The sequence below is a fragment of the Pollicipes pollicipes genome, unplaced genomic scaffold (assembly GCF_011947565.3).
Source record: "Pollicipes pollicipes isolate AB1234 unplaced genomic scaffold, Ppol_2.1 Scaffold_7261;HRSCAF=8764_pilon_pilon_pilon, whole genome shotgun sequence".
Taxonomy (NCBI): Eukaryota; Metazoa; Arthropoda; class Thecostraca; order Pollicipedomorpha; family Pollicipedidae; genus Pollicipes; species Pollicipes pollicipes.
In genome coordinates this window covers 47626626-47646560 of record NW_023597054.1, presented here as the reverse complement: position 1 = coordinate 47646560, position 19935 = coordinate 47626626, and the positions used below count along the sequence as shown (strand labels likewise).

At 51.2% G+C, this 19935-nt stretch overlaps 2 protein-coding genes across 2 annotated transcripts; one reads left to right on the top strand and one right to left on the bottom strand.

Annotated features, from left to right (window-relative positions):
• Positions 1-860: 860 nt before the first annotated feature.
• LOC119112247 (G-patch domain and KOW motifs-containing protein) lies at positions 861-11716 on the top strand. The gene is made up of 11 exons (XM_037236345.1): positions 861-911; positions 1684-1867; positions 3043-3215; positions 6086-6186; positions 6869-6972; positions 7208-7376; positions 8490-8619; positions 9434-9587; positions 9873-9990; positions 10484-10639; positions 11043-11716. Exons 2-11 carry the CDS (start codon positions 1731-1733, stop codon positions 11172-11174), a joined length of 1374 nt encoding a protein of 457 aa, XP_037092240.1. The 5' UTR covers positions 861-911; positions 1684-1730; the 3' UTR covers positions 11175-11716.
• Positions 11717-12523: 807 nt separating this feature from the next.
• LOC119112258 (putative phosphoserine aminotransferase) lies at positions 12524-18411 on the bottom strand (the record flags this gene model as incomplete). The annotated part of the gene is given in 7 exon segments (XM_037236361.1): positions 12524-12889; positions 12958-13066; positions 13345-13484; positions 14076-14193; positions 15062-15231; positions 15655-15749; positions 18250-18411. Coding segments are annotated over 6 exon segments (791 nt in total), but the record flags the coding sequence as incomplete, so codon positions are not given.
• Between the last annotated feature and the right edge of the window lie 1524 nt (positions 18412-19935).

Here is a 19935-nt window from a genome sequence, read left to right as displayed (position 1 = left end):
CTGCAACAATACGGGGCCCCTGTATCGGTCAGGGGCCTAAGCGCCTCACAGGTGTCCTGCTTTAACAAGGGGCCTCGAATCGACCAGGGGAGCATTTCTGGAACACTGGCGGACATAGCACCTTGCATTCGTCGCTCGTACCGCAGCGACAGCTTTCTGCAGGCGTGTGCGACGCACTGATCGAGTCGATGTATGGTGCAGTTGGGCAGCGCCATGGCAGACCAATGTAACCGCCGTCCCAACTTTCGGCTGGCACATCGGTTGGCGACCATGACCTCAACATTGGAAAAAGGGATCGCACCAGCGTCGCGTTGGCAGTCCGTTTACGTCGGTCCTAATCCGTTAGAATGCCGCGCAGACGCCTCTACTGGAGAAACCGTCGGCTGTCTGAATGTACACTGTAAATGCACACTATCTCATGGTGTCTGAAAAGGCGACGCCGACGGAACAGGCGGACGGGCAATGGACGGCAAGCAGTATCATCACCGTGCCACGCTGTCCCGCTGGCCCTGCGCGGCATTGACCGACATAATCACGGCGTAAGCACCTAGCCTAGTGCCTGGTCATATCTCTGGCTGCGCTTGGGACCAGGGGTAAAAAAGCTACCGATTTACAAATTATGATCGATGACCGGCTATTATGTCATTTTTATGTACTTTTTATGCACAGAAATGCCCAAGATTTAGAAGGACGTGGGGCTGTGAAAGAGCATTTTAAGATGGGGTTCTACGAGTAGGTCGTGAAATATGCGCCGTTGCTGCCATATTTCATACTGGATCGTCTCAATGCACCCATATCTGTCTCAAGGCCATTTTCTGAAACGACGTTTGTGAAACGTTTGACGGCGCGTGTATGCTTGTCAGCGTGAGATAGCCGTGTGCTTGCCGGATATGCTCGGCGGCTGCGTATAGGTGTGTGTTAGGGATAGTCCGTACGTTGTGTTTTACGTAAGGGCTTTTACGTCAGAATTGGTGTAATAAAGAATTGTTACGTAGTTTTTGAGTGTCGAGTCGCCCGTTCACGCGTAAGATCCCATTGCGTCTGTGTCTCATGATCTTAGACCCCATGCGATTGCTGTAGCCCCTGTACTATTACTGGAGGCCATGTGGCGTAGACCAGTTTGCAAAAATATTTCCACTGCCTGAATGTCAATGCAATGGTACCTTGAACCCATGTGTGCCAAACTCAACCCTTGCTAAAATGGGCTTAATTGTTGTATTGCTTGTGTGTGGAATGGGGGTATTTTTGCCCGAAATGGCATTCAAAGCATCATGACTCCTTGAAACATAGGCTTTTTATGCATGCATGACACATTGGTGGTGATCATGCACCAAGCTCATGCTCATGCACCAAGCTCAATCATGCACCAAGCTCCAAGTGCTTGGATTTGAAGCATGCATGTGTTTAAAATGTTGCTGTGGTGCTGCTGCTGTGCTGGATGTGTTCCCCAGGTCACAAATATTGTGTATCATTTTGCTGATGCATGGAGACATGATTTGTGCTTTATTAAAAGCTCAACAACTGCTTTTTAATGAAGAGTTAGGCATATTGGTATGCATGGTATGGTGATAGTTCCACGTAAATGTTTGTAATTTAGCTAGGAGTTTCTCAAGGTGTTATAGGCACAGATGTCCTTGCATTTTCTGTAATTTGGTTTTGTTGTGAACTAACTTCTCTTGACAGGTTGGGGTACTTAGCCACTGGACTACACCTCAAGTTTAAAGCCAGGCATGGAGCCCAAGCCAGTGGTATTTCAGTTTGCAAAAACTGTAAAGAAGTCAAATGTTTTACAAACACCACTGAATTCAGCTGAAAAGGTTGAAGAAGTTGAGTTTGTTAAATCTGTTGATGACACTGGCATTGAAAGGTGAGCTTGCTGTCTTTGAGGAAACAAAATTAATAATGCTGACATGTGTGGATGTCTGCTATCACTCAAAGCTTTGAGATTTGCCAGTGGAATGTTTGGGAGTATGATTGGTGCAGGCAGCTTGTCTATGATCTTGGGAATTGTTTCTTTCATGTTTGAAATTGAAAATCCTTGTTTAAGTGCCCCATCATCTCCTTTCATCCAGCTTCCTTTCCCATATTAACCTCAACCATCCTGTAGAGAATTGATAACTCTTGAGTCCATGGCTTACTCAGTGTATGTGCTTGTAAGGAAAATATATTCCCAAAATGTTTTTTGTAACCAAGGGACTGATAAGGAGGTCAAAAGTTTTGAAAAGCCGCAGGGCACCCAGGAAGTCAAGTTTCTTGATGATACCCTTAAGAAATTAATATTGTGACACAGTTATTACAAGACTGTGGGGAGAGTTTTTTATAAATTTGATCCGAACCCTTTTGAATGGATGGATTTCTGGGATCAGCGCTCACGCTAAGCAGTGCTTGTTGCGTGAGCTCTGACCCCCACCATCCGATCGCGCAATCCCAGGCAAGGGCAGAATTTAGTGGCGAAAGCTTGACGTGCCGCAATGCTCGGCACGGTCCGTCCTGCCCTCTGACGTCAACTGACCTTTAGCGCGACCGCTGCCACCGGCCGCAGGCCATACCTGTCAAGGGCAAATAGCGAGCGCCCTAAAGCGACTCGAACCCACCCAGCCATGGGTGGGTGGATCGGAAGGCAGGCGCTGTAACCAACTGAGCCACCGGGACGGACAAGGGAGTTGAGGGAAGTGGGGAAAGGAAGAGCATCTAGCTGCTCCTGTCAACCCTGAAAACAGCATTAATGCTATGGCAATGCAAACACACAGCAAAACATTTCATTGCCCATAATTCCCTACATGTCACCAGAGGATCTTCCAGCACATCTTAAAAATACTTGGAGTATGATTTGATTGTTGGAGAGAAGTGTGAACGATGTCTTTCATCTTGTCCTACATCACATTTCTTGGTATTAGCTGTCTTTTATCCTCAGTAGTGTTATTTGAGGATAAGCAAGCATTAAGTTACTTACTTTGTTGCACTTGATTCATCCCAGATCTTAGGAGATGGCTATAACCATCTTCTTATCCTTCTAACCCAATTTTTTACTTCATATTTCAGTACAAGGAAGAGGAAAGAGGCTGCCATTTTGGTGATTCCTCTCAAGAAGCCCAGGACAAACCCCGCCCACAATGAAGAAAATAAATCCTCTTTGGACAGTGCCAAAATAGACCATGCCAAGTCCTTGGAAGAAACAAGCCTTGACATGAAAGCAGCAGAAGAACTTCTGAAAGGTATTTTTAAGCCATGCTATCCTAAAGTGATCTATGATATTGGTTATTGAAGCTTTTGAACATAGGTTATGTGTAGAGTCAAAGGCAATATTTTTATTTAGTTCATTATAATGGCATGAATGTAATACCAGTTTAGGTTCCTTTTCTCATATTGAACATAATGAAATTTAGAGGGTTGCCTCCTGAAGGTTTAATTTTTCAAACAAAGTTTTGGGAAGTTTTTGCAGCTGTAAATTTTGGTTGTTTGTGTTTTTGGACTAATTTGGGAGTTTCATTGTACTGTTGGGTTGATGTGAAAAGGCTGGAAGGTCAAGGCGCCTACAGCTGGCTAGATTTAGCATGATAGGGCGGGGGGGGGGCAAATGTTTTCTGAGAGCCCAAAATGTTTCCCTGATCATTCACTTTTGCTTCCACTGCAGAAATGTTGTTGAGATGCATGAAGAACTTTAAGGGAATGTTCCACATTTGAATGGGATTTAGAATTGAAATAGCTACCTTGGGATCATTTGGTGCAGATGATCAATCACAGCCTGCCCTTCTTAAGACCTAAGCCCTTCCAGTTTCTGAGCTATATGCCCACAAAGATGTGCAGACTATTTCAGGGAGACTATTTCAAGGTCACCTAGGCATCCATAACACCATAATAACGTCACTCAAATCCTGCCATCGCTTAAGCCATGTGGCAAACAAGGCCAAGGAACCAAGAAACTAAATTGTCCAGAGCAGCCTTTTCTATTTCAAAGTTTACCAATAGCTCAAGTGACCTTATTTCATCACCTTTGACGCCTGATTCAGTATCCTCATAGCTGAACATTCCCTGTAAAGGGAATGTTTCAGCGTTTCTTTCTTCTGTTGTTTGATTGCGTCAACGCACCCTGCTCAAAATTGATTGGCAGCCGATTGACAGTTGTTATATCTGGAAATCGTGCTCACGAGCGCCAGATATGAACGACGCGACCATTGTGTTTTTTATGGGCCTTGATCGCCGCTGGGGTCATGCAGTGGTAGGATTTGATTGGCGTTGTTATGACGCCAGTAATTCCAATGTGACTTTGAAAGACTCACCCCAGAAAACTGTCCCTATTTTCTCGGTTATGTAGCTCATAAACTAGAGGGGTTTAGGTCTTAAGATGGGCGGGGTGACGAACTGCACCAAAAGGTCTTCAAAATGCCTATTTCAGCTCAAAACCTGAAAAAAATTAGGAACACTCTCTTTGGAGGAAATGTTTCACAATACAAGATATTCAGACAAGCATCAAATATGATGAAATATATCACTTGTAACCATTGGAATGCCACTAACTATGGGAATACCAGACTGGCCGTGCGAAATTGCCACCATGGCGGACGAGCTGACTCTCTTGTGGTACTTAAACGTTTGGAGAGGTGTCGCGCTAATCGGTACGTTGCTCGTAGAACGCGAGTGTCGTTATGTGCGCGGATTTTGGATCTTTCCCATGGTGTTCTTGCATACTTTTCCGAGATTCGATGTTGTTAACTTGCATTCACAGACAAGGCTGGGGCACTATTCTGGAGTCATTTGGTTCCCAGCCTTATTTCCGTCATGATCGTGCCACTGCACTGTCCAAATTCCAGCATGATATAGCACAAAACGTGTTTCGTGTTCGAAAGTTGCGCTGCATGCATGACGTCGGTTGAGGGCCAATTGAATTCCGTCGATGCCAGAAATTGTGCTGACGTACACCAGACACGAATGACTCCATGATATTTCTTTCTTGGCGTTGAGCACTGGATGGTTGGGAGATGGCAGCATTCGTGTTACTTTGCTATGACGTCATGTATGCCTGGGTGACCTTGAAATAATTTTCACAAAATAGCCTTCAAGTTTGCGGGTGGAAAGCTCAGGAATCAGGAGCAGAAGCAGAAACCAGCACCTCAAAAGGAGCAGGGCTGTGAACTGCACGGAAGGATCTTCAAAATGGCTATCTCAGTTCAAAACCCAACACAAATGTCGAATACTGCTTTTGAGTGAACTAGGTGGACTGTTTGTTAAGTGGTATGGCTGGGCTGAGCAGATGGCATTGTGCACCTGGAAAAAACTTTTGCACCTGCTCCGAATTTTTCGATTGGTTGGCTCTCTGAAATCAGAGCTCACGCTAAGCTGTGTCACCACCCGAATGCGAATTTTCTGTTCAGCTGCGTGATTTATGGCGAACGTTAAACATGCGGCAGTGTCAGCGTGGTCCACCCCGCCGTCTGATCTCATCTGACCTCGAGCGGCCGCTGCCACCGGCGCCAATGACCATCCCTTCCCCCCCCCCTAGTCAGCGGCAAGAAGCGAGGTCGGAGCGGCTCGAACCCACCCACGCTGTCACATTAGGAATGAGATGAGGGGGGGGGGGGACTCTGAACTCATGGCAACCAGGACACCTACTTATCTCCCAAACGGCTTCATTCGTTAGGAGCGAGCAGAGTCCTCCACCTCTCCTCATTCGCTCCATACCCTCCCCCCCCCTCCCCCTCCCCCACACACACACATTCGGAGCTGGGTTTCGTCCACAATAGGTCATAAAGATATGCCCTGACCATAGAGATGTGAATCTCCCCCCGCCCCCCCCCCCCCCCCCCCCCCCGTTTGATGGATAGTGTGTTCTGCCTCTCACGTACTTTTCCATAGACCTTTTGCATTCATGGCAAATTTCTCTCCATTCCAGACCAAAAATATGCCAGATTGCAAGCATCATGATTGCACCTATGGTGAATTCCTTTGCAATACCTATTTGCACAGTTGGAAAACAGCACGCTGGAATTGGACCCATCCAAGCACGTTTCTGCCGAGTTAATGATATTTTTATTTTTAGCACATTTCTTGTGTGTGTTTGTGGTGAAAACTCTGCAATGTCTTCCAGAGACAGCAGATGGAGCTCAATCTGGCGCAGATAATAAAGAAGTAGAAGACATCGAGGTTCATTCAAATGCCCTCGTTCAGGGCGCGACCATTGGCGAAGTGGTAAGTGCACATTTATATTTCCTTCACTTTGCCACGTGCATGCTATATGCTTGATGTGCCTTAGCGCATTTTACAAATCGATTGTTCTTGCCAGCAATTCTTGTTTGATTGCAGCCATTGCATTCGCTATGACCATTTGTGGCAGGTCTCAGCCATTTATTCCCAGTGTTATCGTCCGGTTTTGTGAGCGGAGCGGGTTCCGTGATGTATGCGACTTTTTAATAGCGCTCGACTTATAAAGCCGCAGAAAGTATACGGGAATAAATCTGCAGCAGCTCGTTAGGAAACCCGTCGGGTATATTATGACAAACTTATGATAGCTGAAAGCATCGCGGGCCCTGACAACCACTTAGTAACGGAATTAATGTTCTGAATGTTCTTCGTTTCATCAACTGCGTTCGGTACGGTTTGTCTGTTTAGTTTTAGGTATCTCATGCACTCACCGTCGTCTGTGGTGTGTCGCGGACGTTCTCTGCTGTCTTGAAGAGCGGAGATCAGAGCGTGTCAAGTGTACATTCACTGTCAGGCTCCCAGCGCTTACGGGCCCGACAGAGCTAGCCTGCCCGTTTCGTGTTGGCCGCTCCTCTATGCAAATCCCACCGTGTTCAAGGAGCCCACACCTAGCCCTGATAACCTAGGACCGGACGCAGATGTCTAACATGCACGTATCGTTCCGTTCCAGCCGACGCTGTCTGACTACCACGATGTGCCGGTGTCAGAGTTCGGAAAAGCGCTGCTCAGGGGCATGGGCTGGAAGGACGGCGACGGCACTGGGAAAAATGGAGAGTGAGTGGGGCAGCTTTGTCCAAGCCTGCCGTCAGACGTGGCCGAGGTGAAGTCTATGAGACGCATATGTTAAGCCTACATTGTAATAAGATATCGAGAACGAGAAGCGCGAAAAGTATGTCCCACGGCGGGCTGTGCGCTTTACTCTGTCATGCTGTCCATCGCCGTCGTCAGGGCCACTCTCCCGCCCGCGTGGGGCGGGCGGTAATCGGCCGGCGTGTTCCCCGGCGTGCAGGACGGTGGCGCCGTTCGAGGCAGTGGTTCGACCCAAAGGCCTGGGCCTGGGCGCCACGACGACCACGGCGCAGGCGAGCAAGCCGGCTGACGGCGAGGAGGAGCTGCAGATGGTACCCGGTGCCTTCGTCGTCGTCACCATCGGCAAGGAGAAGGGATGCTACGGTCAGGTACGTCAGGGCCGTGCTCGCTCGGGCGGAGCTGAAGACATTGGCAGCTAGTGAGCACCGTAGACGTTGAGGGCTGGTGGTGGCTTGTGGTCTGTCTTTGCAAATGCACTTTCCGCAATGTCGTGGTGGGTCGTTACATAATTCCGCACTAGTAAGACGTTGCGTTTTGTGGCATGAGCGAGGTGGCGGTTGACTTGTCATGACCTTACGGGGGATGCCATCACCGAGGTGAAGGCAGTCAGATGCCATCAAGAACACACGAATAGTGATTTCCGATGCATAGAAGTACTCCGTTTTGTTGTGAAGATGTGACAGGAGGAGTTCCCTGCCGTACACCGTATTACGCACTCATTCACTATCACTGGCTGGCATTAGCAGCTGATTGCGGGCTCTGACCATGAGACGGGCCCGGCCGCCTGAGTCGTTCAAATTGACGAATTTGGAACTACTTGCGTTTATAGTGACACGTCACGTTGTCGCGAAAAGCTCAAATACGTTGAAAGATAATGGGCACGGCACACTGTGCTGAACGCCAAACAGAGGGACTGGGCCAGGCGAATATACCTGGCGTGGTCCCTCGTTTTAAGCTGCAACGGATCATCGTTCATTTTTAATAGGGTGTCAGTGTTCGCCTCCCGGCCAGTTGCTGGAATCGCCTGGGGCCGAAAATTGCTGAGATAAATTCGTGCTGACGTCGTGCAGCTTTTTTGCAGTAAGCAGGTTTTGCGTTGTCCGTGCTAATTTATCGGTGGCGCCAGCTTTGTTCAAATCGCATTGTGCTAGAAAGGTCATACGCGATCGTGCACCCTGCGCGCAAGGAGCTTAACCACGATACGGTCCAACAGATAATTTGACTCCTTTTTCCGAAACCCGCAAAAAGCTGTGATGATCGGTTGCAGCAATGCTTGCGATGCTAGACGGCGTGGCGGGCGGGCCCGGACGGGCCGCTCCAGTTTAGAAGATAGCGGTGCCCAAGTGATGTACCGTCAGGTCCTGGTCTCGCCTGTGACCGCGTGCGGTAGCGGGCGGTGGGATAGCGGTGCCCAAGTGATGTACCGTCAGGTCCTGGTCTCGCCTGTGACCGCGTGCGGTAACGGGCGGTGGGCTCCCCAGGTGGCCAGTCTGGACGGCGAGGGCAGGGCGCTCGTCAAGATGGCCGTGTCGGGCAGCACCAGCAGTCTCCCCGAGAGCACGCTCCAGCTGGTCACCAGGAAAGACTACAAGCGCAACAGCCGGGTCCTCAGTGAGTGGCCGTGCCGTTCGGCGTGGTCGTGCGGCGGCCGTAAATCCAGCCACCCTCTTCATACCCGGCACTGGCACGATGCTGGCACCAGTGCACTGGAACTGGTACCGGCTCGAGAGTATGGTGCCGTCGCTGGCATCAGCTTTTATTGCATGTAACACAAGCCATGATTTCGTAGTACCGCAGATGTCATGGGCTGACCCAGCATAGTTTCCGCCTCAGAGTCTCGTTGCAGGTACCGATCCAATTCTGGCCGTTTGTACCGCGGTGCTGAGGTGTGCTGTAATCCATGGTGTTTGTGAAATCTGGCCATCTCTTATCAGCACTGGAGTTTGCTCGACAGTGTTGAGGGTGCACGCGGCCTTCACATGTTTCAGTAGTGATTGACATTCATACCACGAGCCACGTTTTGCGGCGTCCCCCTGTTAGCGTGGCAGGTTACCGCGTTTTTCTCCCAGGTGACGACCTTCACTTCCAGCTGCGTAGGCTGTCCCATGCTCAGATAATGGTAGCTGGGCAAGTGTATAGAAAACAAGATTCTAGTATTGCAAGGGCGCAGTTTCACTGGGAATATCGCACAGGCTAGGTAATGATGTCGATTTAGGCATGCCTCCGTGTTGTGGGCACTAAGCCCGTTCCTCCCTTTTCATGCAGTGGCTATGCGTTCTTGTCACCGTTTGTTGCCTGCATGACTGGTCTGCGCAAGGCCTCGCGCCGTCACCGTGATTCTGTAGGCACACATTCCGCGATGTATTATTGGTGTCCATCTTATCTAGTGCCATGGTGGACCAACTAGTCTTCGGTGTCCTTGCAGACCAAGACAAGTACAACGAGTACCGCGAAAAGCAGGAAAAGGAGCATAAGGCAAGCGTGGCGCCGGAGACTGGGTCTCGACATTCCAAGGACAGAGACCGAGGACACTCTGCCAAACGCCGTACGGACGCCCGGTCCAAGGACGCCAGCAGTCGGTGAGGGATTCCGTGGTCTTCCGGGACAGTTTCTTGCTGAAAGCATGTATTTTCAGGCGTGTTGCCTGTAAGAACTGGTAAATGGCTCGCCCCATTACCACTAGATCAAGTTGTGTTATCTGGCTCGCTGCGGCAGCTACTGGCAGGGCCAACAGGTGGTGCCGGGTGTGCTTCGGTGTCCCGTCGCTTCCGGGTCCCTCTCACGGCCTCGTCTCTGCACGCTCCTCCGGAAGACGGCTGTCGCCTCGGCGCAGACGCGCCCTGACGTGGCGCCTGTCTCGCCAGGTCGGAGAAGCCGGCCGGCGCCGCGGCCCCGGCGGACACCGCGCCCTGGGTGCGGCCGCAGCTGCGCGTGCGGTGCATCGACCAGAGCTACAAGAAGGGGCGCTACTTCAAGGAGAAGGTAGTCCGCCGCTCTGGGGGTGGCTTCACGGCGCGAGGCTGCGGTGGCACCGCTGCGGGCCGGCGGTCGGGTGCCATTGACCGCGGTGGCACCACCTTGGTTGCCCATCTAGGAGCCTTATATTGGTTGGGATGCTGCTGTGGAGGGAGCCCTGTCCAATAGAAGGCTTAAAAATGGCTAGCTTGTTGCTCGCCTAGTGTGAGTACAATATGGTAAACGTAGTTCAGCGATATACGACATGCTTGTACGGTATATATATATATATATATATATATATATATATATATCGATGATAAACTATATATGTGCGATACCTTTTGTCCCTTCCCGATCCTCTGGCTAGGCGTGGGAGCCACGTCGGCTCCTTCACTAGACATCCATCGACGCCACATGATATGACTCCGTGGACGTGTTTACGTCGCCGCGGCCGTGCCGTGCCCGCGCTCCGGCCGTTGTGCAGGCGCCGTTCGGTGACGCCGGCGTGCGCCGCCAGCTGACGGTGGTGGACGTGATCACGCGTGAGCTGTGCGTCTGCGAGGACGCCGCCGGCCGCCTGCTGGAGGACGTCAGCACCGCCCGGCTGGAGACGGTCGTGCCGCGCCACCGGCCCGCCCACGTCATGGTGCTGCGAGGCCAGCACCGCGCGCAGGTAACGCCGCGGCGGCGGCGAGCACGGGCACCGCCGGCGCAGGGCGCGCCGGGCTCGGGCGCAGGGACGGAGAAATGAATTGTGTGGTGGTGGTGAGGAAGTAGGTGCAAGGCAGAAGCGAGCGAGATGGATGCATGTTAAGTAGTGAAGGGGCGGGCAAAGTTGGCGCCGGGATGCTACATTAAGAAGGGTGTAGCGGATCACATAGTTAAAAATCGGATACTTCCCGTGGCTATGCCCTGCCCTCGTCTGGTTAGCCAAGTCCCGGACCGGCCCAGCGCCTCCCTGGCGTCGGCCGCCAGCGGTGGCCGTGGTTTGCGGGGATGATGCGAGCGTTGACGCCGGACGTGCGTGTGACCGGAGCGTGGGAGCGGCGTCTGTAGCGCGCCCCGCTGCTCACCAGGTGGGGGAGGTGATCGAGCGGGACCAGCGGCGCTGCCGGGCCACCGTCCAGCTGCTGCCCGACCGGCAGCTCTGCACGCTCGGCTACGACGACATCTGCGAGTACACCGGCAGCATGGAGGCCTACAGCTAGCGGGCCCCGGCGCCGCGGCGACCGACGGGTCCTGCGGCCAGTGCGCCGGGGTCCGCGGGAACAGGGCGTGTTCAGTGTCGGGGGCTGGCCCTGTAGTGGCCCACCGGAGCCGCAGCAGCAGAGCGCGCCACGTGGCGGGAGCCGCGGGACCGGGCTGCAGCCAGTGTGGGGCTGGCCCTGCGGCGGGCCCACGGAAGCCGCAGCAGCGGAGCGCTCCACGTGGCGGGGGTGGCGGCGGTGGGGTGCTACCCGTCCGTGGGCGGGCGGTGTAACGCGTACACAGTGATCGCCGCCCGTCGCACCGGCAGCGGCAGCAGTGCACCGGCAGCTGGAGCGCTCGGCTGTGTACCAGCAGCCGTCGCTGCGAGCTGGAGTGTCATGGTGGTTCCCAGCGCTTCCGCCGGCCGTCCCTGCAAGGCGTGGATGGCCGCGATAGGACGACATAGCTGTTTTGTTAACGTACACACATCTTGTCATACCCGATTAATGCTGACGTCAGATCACTGCATTCATTAATATACATCAATGCTGTATATGTCATAGCTGGTGGCTCATTTTGAGGTACTCTGTTAACGAGTCCTCGGTTTTCCTGTCTGTGGCGACGACGGCTTGCATCGCGTGGACGCAAAACAACAATTCGCTCTACTCACTTCGGCATTAGGCCGAGTGGCAAGCAAGAACGTTTGGACGACCAGCACGGACCTGTTTACATGGAGTGGGATGCACCGCGTCTGTAACTCTCCACCTCGTGGGTAGAGAGGTAGCGACCCAGTATCATTCACGGCACACGAATCTCGTGCGTGGATTCTCCAATGTGCGGACCTCCGGAGAACCCATGCATTATGCTAGAAACTTCTCGGCGACCTCCTTCAGAACGTGGTCAACAGACCACCTCTGTGGTCTGACCAGACCACCCTTTGCGTATGGAATTGGGAGGATGACTGGCAATCTGACAGATCAGTTCGTGGTGTCATCCATCTGATTGTTATGGTTCACACTAAAGTCGAAGAATGCAACGCATGCGGCGTGCACGTGTCCCCCCCCCCCCCTCCCCCAACCATAGATAACTACCTGCTTCGTGATCATGATTTAAGGGCAGCCTGGAAACGCGGAGGTGCTTTGCTGGCGCCCTCGGCCTCCGGTGGGCGAGGAAACACCATCGATCTTCCAGCCCAGCCCGCTCGGTGAATCATACGACGCTGGCGATTGGGAAAACCCATTCAGATGGGACCCAGGGTGCGCCGAAGTTAGCCGCCGTCAATGATCTCAAACATTAGTCGTATAAGTAAGTACACTTTCTACGGTGTACGCGTTGTTTTAATCCCTAAACAAGATTTGCCAGTGCGTGGGGCCGCGGCAGCTGGAAATGTCTTCACTCTGCCAAGTGTGAACCACGCGGCTGGTAGCACACACCCAGAAATGTGAAAATTTTGCCATAGCTGTCCTTTATTCAGCAATGGCACATGTCACGTAAACAATAGAGAATTGCCCCAAAAACAGTAGACACCAGGCCTCGGAGTGAATACATAGGCATCTGCCCTCCGTGAGGGCGCAGCCAGCTTAAATGTGGCGGGCATATTGAAATACAGCACGCATGTATAACCATTAAACCGCAAACCTTTTGGTTGTCTTGCTGATGACAGGAATCTGGCCCAGCGCCTTGCGTCCGCTTGTGTGTCGCTTACAGCGGCACCGGGCGCTGCGGGGTGTCCCCTATTGCCGGTTGTCGGCGGCAAAGGTTGTCGGCGACTATTGCCGGTTGTCCCCTATTGCCGGTTGTCGGCGACTATTGCCGGTTGTCGGCGGCGAAGGCGCCCATGAACGCCACCAGGCGCTCGATTTGTGGAACGGTAAGCGCGTTGTAGAGCGCCACGCGGATACCACCCACAGACCTGAAAGGCGAATATTGTAATAGCTGTAGTTGCGGACCTACAGTTGCCACAGTATGCCTCCTTGTGACAGAAGCGGAGGTATAACGGGCGCTGTCTACAAACCTGCGACAAGAAAAAAACAGGGCAAAATGAAACCAAACCGTAAAAACCGTCCCCCACTCCCACATCTCGTCCACTGAGCGACATGGGAAACTAAATCCCTACTCATGTCCGACCAATGTCACCGGCGATACAGCGGCTTTGCCACGCTGGTTTTGAGTGCCTCCCGCCGAACCCACCGGTGTCCCTTCAGGCTCTTGAAGCCTGCCTGTTCCGCCTCCTGCAGGAACTTCTTCTCGAGGTCAGCCCCGGCCCCGAGCCTGAGCTGGGCCGTGGTCCTGGACCGGCTATCCACCGCCACTGGCGCCAGGTAGAATTCCTGACAGACACGGACCAGGCGTGAGCCTCACACAGCGACAGTAGAAGCCCCGACAAACACGGACCGGGACACCAAGCACATGATAAGGTCCGTAGAGGCTCCACAGATACGGAACGGGGCGTCAGGTACATGACAATGTCTGTAGAAGCCCCGGCAGACGGACCGGAACACCAGGTATATGACAGTGGCTGTAGAAGCCCTGGCAGGCACAGACCTGGACACCAGCTATATGACAGCGACTGTGGAAGCCCTGACAAGCACGGACCGAAAAGTCAGCCACACGACAGCGACTGAAGAGGCCCTGGCAGACACGAGCGGCGCTGAAAAATCCGAAAATGCACATCTTCAAGAGTGGTGGTCTTGGTGCAAACAAATCGTTGAGATTGACGATGATGATGATTTGGACGCGCCAATTCCCCTGTTCATATGGCCAGTAAAACGTTTCTGTAATTAGAAGTGAAAAGCTTTGCATCATAAAAACACGCGGAAAGGTAACATTTCAGGCAGGCACGCACCCGTCTGATACGTCCCTCTGTGGACGTTACGAACCACCCACCGCACGCGATGATGACACGAGGCAGAGTGACTCACGTCGGAAGAGTCTGCAGTATTGTAGACCAGCTTGGATTTGATGTCGCTCCTCAGGGTCATCTCCGACACCCCTCCTTGCTCTTCCACCCACTCCAGCACCTTACCGGTCACATATATGCTGGAATAATGTGCTGTTTAAACGAACACTCACAGCCTATGAAATGTCGGAAACCGTTTTTTTTTTGTATTGCCCCAAAGGTGCATGGTCGAGACTGCAGGAAAAAGCTACCTGTAATTAAGATAAGAAGCGATTATCGCCAAAAAGTACAAAAGCACTGATACGAAAAACAATAAGCACATTGGAGGCACCAGTGTGGTACCAGAAGGTGCCCACATGTACAGAATAAATGAGATGCTGACTAGCGTTTATCAACATCTGGATTATAAAAAAATGTAAATAAATTTACAGAAAACGTCGTTTTCATTCCATCTGAGCCAGAGGTGTAGTTCCGTATAAAGTTGACCCCGCCCCCAATCCCCACCCGCCCCTATTCAGCTTGGGCTGCAGCCCGCCCCCCCCCCCCCCCATCCCACATTGAATAGAAAGTGGGCAAAATCTGAGGAGAAATCTGCTTTTGGCATGTTCTGAGGGTAGGTTGGGTCATTTCTCACCAATGGCCGCCCCCCCCCCCCAACCCATTTTGTGAAATAACGTCCCCGATCTTAATCAAAATGTGACTAATGCAAGCGTGCTGTCACACTGCCGGTTCTCCATCGTCGGCCGTTTGTCCTTGGTACAGCTGTTTGGCCGCGCCTCCCAAACAGTCCGCAGATTGCCTTTCCGGTGTGTTGACACCAGACATATCAGCTGCCCGTGCCGAGCATTCCCTCTGCTATTTCGACGAATCCGTACTCTGTGTCAAGGCCTGTCGGTGACCACCACACATCACGCCGTCGACATTCTGTTTTATATAACCGGTTCGTTCCGACCGAATCCAGTTTTCGGCGGCAGATACCGATTGACCAGCGCGTGCACAAACACTCACTTGAAGCAGGGCGGAGTATTGAGCAGAGAGCCAGCCTTGGCCATGGCGCTGTAGCTCAGCACGGAAGGGCACATCTTGAGGCCGCGGCTCAGTAGGTCGTCACGCACTATCACAACCGTCGTCCCGGCCGGGCCCATGTTCTTCTGTGCGCCCGCGAAAATGACGCCAAACTAAAACAGCGCGCGAAGTGAATGCCCATGATATGTCATTTGGATGCGGTGTTTTCCTGAGCTCGGGCTACGACATCGTTTTCTGTGCATTGAACTAATGTAGAATAAGTTGCAATATATATGAACAATTGAATCAAATGGTATGACTCATCGATTTAAAATGAATTAATCATTGAATAAAATGACTGAATCATTGACCCGAAATGAACGCAGCGACTCAATGACGGGAACTGAAAACAAAATGTCCAAAGAAAGTGGAAACAGTCTGAGTGAGATGCCGGTGAACGTTGAACACTGTAGAAGACGTAATCTAGCTGGATGCATGAGAGTATTTTGGCACTGGCTTATCCACAGATGAGTCGGCTCAGGGCTGATATGACGTTTTTGCATAGAGAGGAAGTGTTCGAGGTGTCTTGTGCCCACCTTGCTGACATCTACTGGTCGCGTGAGGATGTTGGACGACATGTCAGCGACAAGGGGGACGTTGCCTGTGCCAGGAACGTTGGGGAACTCCACTCCTGCAACAGACCGTTATGGGTTACTCGAAACGTACATAAAACGTTTGGACGCTTTGGGCCACGTATGAAGAATAGCATGATAGCAGACGTTCATCTAGATGACACGAAGGCCCACATAAGTGATGACTTTAAAATCTATATGGGTCATCCTCATCAATGCATTGCAATGACCGTCTTGCATGAGAGCTCAGCAGATAACCAAATTTACCCAAGTGCAGGAAATCGGGTTTTCTAAGGCACGATGTGTGTGTAAATTCACAAATATTATTGTTTGAAAATCGGTTGGGTGTAAATCGGCAGGCCTTGGCAAATCTGGGCACTTCCGCAACACCACCGATGAATTTGCAGGGGTTCCTGTGAAAAACTTATTGTAGAGAGCAAAACGTTGCGAGTGATATCGGTGTTCAGGAAACGAGCCATACGCATGTCAAAAGCCATGGACCACAGCCCAGTCTCTTGGCTTAGGCCACGAAAACTAGTTCCGGGGCCGGTTTTTGAAAAAGACGATCCCTCAATTCCCAGTCGATTTCTAGTCACTATGAGTCGGACAGGGTTCAGATTGCCGACTAATTTTCCGACGGTTGTATTTCGGTAAGCGATGCAGTTTATTTCACAGCCAGATCTGGACTGGTTAACGAGGTTCGTCACCAATCCCTGTGAAGGCTCCAAAATGAACCGGTCCAATGTTAGCCTCGGGTGCGCGCGACCGACCACAAACATTGGGCCACACTTTTCCCAACGCGCCTGTCCGTCCCTTTTCCAGTTTGGAACACTTCCTTAGCGTTCCAATTAATATTGAAGGCGTTTGAAGGCACTTTCCTCAGAAACGTCGCTTTCCCCGCTCACTGGCCACCGCCTAGTGTTAAACGCAGGACCGACGCTGCGTCGCCTATGGTGACAGCAACGCCGGGCGTCAGGGTTTTTGTTGTGAGACTTGCGAGTATGCATGGCCGAAACTGTGTTATGTAATTTTTCCACGCCTCTGTTCTAAGCAAATATGGTAATTCTGCGATCAAAACAGGTTGATGTGAATGCGAATTTACGATTTCATGTCGATCTAAGATCTACGTTTACAATGTCCGTGTACAACACATACAAATTTCAGCACAGCTCCTAGGTGCTATCGGCTTAGAAAGAGTCCATCGAAACGTTGTAAAATAAAATGCGACAGTAATTTATTAAATGCAGCGATTTAACGCCCCATTTTCTTTCGTTTATTGATGTAGAAATACAAGCGCAACTGAATCTTATGATGCTTTCTGGCTTTTAAGAAGGGCAGGGCTGCCGTCGAAATCAGGTGGGCCATATCCGGTCACTTTTTATGGGTGTGGGCCTTTCACCAGGCCTTGGCCAACCCTGTGCTCCCCCCCCCCCCCCCCCAAGAACCAAGACTCTGGCTGCGCTCCTGCCTGTGTAAGCTTATTGAGCACCGAGTATGCGTATGTAAATATAATCGCATGGTAACTGAAGAGCCAGCTCAACAAGCAACGCTGTTATATTCAGAGTGCATCGCGAGCGATCTTGATATGACGGGTGTTGCATTTTCCACAAGCTCGAAGTGAAACGAGTGAGGGTCGCTTTCTTTTCAAAGGCACAACAGCTTGGAACAGTGTTCCCCCATACATAGGTGAAGCTGGCTCGCAATCCATGTTTATTGAAAATAGCGAGTAAAAAAGGATTATCGACAGGAATGTATCTGCCTAAGCACATTTGGGGAAAGATTGAAGACAATGTTCTGAAGTTATGCGGGTTATTAACATTAACAGTAATTAACATGAATTCGTTAACATTAATATGCGCTAAATGCATATCTCTAATCGGTAAAAATTTGGTCTGTCGAGAATCTGCGTATGAATCGGCTGTGATAGCCACACATATTGTGGACACTGGGCACTCGATAGCTGTGAGTGAATGAATAGATGCACAATAAATTACTCAAACACTTATTGGTCACTTATGCGCAAATTTAATCTTCCCGTATGCCAGAGAAAGCTGTAACTGCACCTCTTCAGCTTTACAAAACAGGTACCTTTATAAGGAGGCGATGCAATCTGCAAGGCTTCCATGTCTGATTGCTGTAGCTACATGCATGAGCTTTAGAATTATATGTAAGTATAATACACACACAAATATATATATATATATATATATATATATATATATATATATATATATATATATATATATATATATGCGTACACGTACTGGATGGCCAGAAGATCAGGTTGGAAATCCGCGAGGTCCATGGACCTGTTCCTTTATGACGACTTCCACGAATCTGGCCTCCCCGATCATTTTAAGAATAGACACGCATGGACCAGATGTAACTATCTTCAACCTCGTAGCAAAATTGAGAAACGGAGAGTATTTGGCAACTCCACTTCCTTTGCTCGGTCTCTGCACTACGCCGACGCCAATCACTCCCCCCCCCCCCCCCCCCCTTCCTCCCTCTATCCTCCCGCCAACCTCCTCCGTGCCGTCCACGGGACCGGCGACGCACCCTCCACCGTCTCGTTGTCGCAGTAGTAGACGTAGTCGGCGTCCGGCCGTAGCTTCCACTGCGCAGCCGGAGCGATACCGAGGAAGCGGTCCGCGGCAGGCAGCACCGCCTGCACGTCCAGGAAACGGCCGGCCTCCGCCGCTGCCTTCTTCGACCACGTGCCTGACGACGGCGGGAAGTCACCATGCGTGAGCCGAAGCCAAAGTGTGCTGACCACATTTTCTACTATCTATACAGGCAAGAGAAGATGCATCGGTGACGAAAGCCTTCGCAAACAAAGCTTATCTTTAAAAAAGCGACCTCGCACTGATGCTTTCATGCGTGTCCCATAGTGGGTAGCGTGTCCGTATGTCGGTGGCATTTGTCAGCAGCAATAGCCGATTACCAGACATCATTATGGAGTTAAAGAGATCCAGACACAAGTGTTCCATCACAACAGGCAATCAGCAGGTGTCCACAGTGAATGGTTCACCGAACAGAAGGCCCTCTTAGCGCACTGCTACTAACGTGTAAATGCGTGGCAGCATGACAGATAAAGCCGATTCACATCCACGCCCTAGAGTGGTTGGAGGGCGAAGTAGGGAGGAAAGGAGCGAGGGAGGGAGGGAGGGGGAGGGAGGAGAGAGGGAATGAGAGAGACAGGGAGAGAGAGAGAGAGGGAGAGAGAGAGACAGGGAGAGAGAGAGACAGGGAGAGAGAGAGAGAGTGAGAGAGAGAGAGAGAGAGAGAGAGAGAGAGAGAGAGAGAGAGAGAGAGAGAGAGAGAGAGAGAGAGAGAGAGAGAGAGAGAGAGAGAGAGAGAGAGAGAGAGAGAGAGAGAGAGAGAGAGAGAGAGAGAGAGAGAGAGAGAGAGAGAGAGAGAGAGAGAGAGAGAGAGAGAGAGAGAGAGAGAGAGAGAGAGAGAGAGAGAGAGAGAGAGAGAGAGAGAGAGAGAGAGAGAGAGAGAGAGAGAGAGAGAGAGAGAGAGAGAGAGAGAGAGAGAGAGAGAGAGAGAGAGAGAGAGAGAGAGAGAGAGAGAGAGAGAGAGAGAGAGAGAGAGAGAGAGAGAGAGAGAGAGAGAGAGAGAGAGAGAGAGAGAGAGAGAGAGAGAGAGAGAGAGAGAGAGAGAGAGAGAGAGAGAGAGAGAGAGAGAGAGAGAGAGAGAGAGAGAGAGAAGAGAGAGAGAGAGAGAGAGAGAGAGAGAGAGAGAGAGAGAGAGAGAGAGAGAGAGAGAGAGAGAGAGAGAGAGAGAGAGAGAGAGAGAGAGAGAGAGAGAGAGAGAGAGAGAGAGAGAGAGAGAGAGGAAACGACATGGCATATCGACGAGATTTAACGTCAGCCATGCGGCGTTCATGTGCGAATGAGCGAAATACAGAATGTTAAGCCCTTGTGCATTTAAGGGCGGATACAGAACATCACCTGGAGACCGGGGGGGGGGGGGGGGGGGGGAGGGGGTAGAGGGTAACCCGGTGTGAGGGTAAGGGAGCCCAAAAAGGTGTCCTGATTTTTTTTTTTAAAAACATCGCATTTCGCACCCTTTTAGCTCAAAGAGTATCCTAAAGCTAACTTCTCCAAGTCAGAGTTGCTTGGATTTGCTCGCTTACATGTCCTGAAATGACACTGTATATCAAATTTGAGTTATCTTATGAGAACACGGTTCATTTGCCTCCCCCTTTGGTCTTGGGTTTTTTTTGTTTTTTTTTTTTTT

Excerpts from the sequence above, each read along its gene's own strand:
- LOC119112247 (XM_037236345.1), top strand. The coding sequence starts at position 1,731 with ATGGAGCCCAAGCCAGTGGTATTTCAGTTTGCAAAAACTGTAAAGAAG. Across the intron at positions 3,216-6,085 it reads AGCAGAAGAACTTCTGAAAG|AGACAGCAGATGGAGCTCAA; the intron begins GTATTTTTAAGC and ends AATGTCTTCCAG. Across the intron at positions 9,588-9,872 it reads TCCAAGGACGCCAGCAGTCG|GTCGGAGAAGCCGGCCGGCG; the intron begins GTGAGGGATTCC and ends CTGTCTCGCCAG.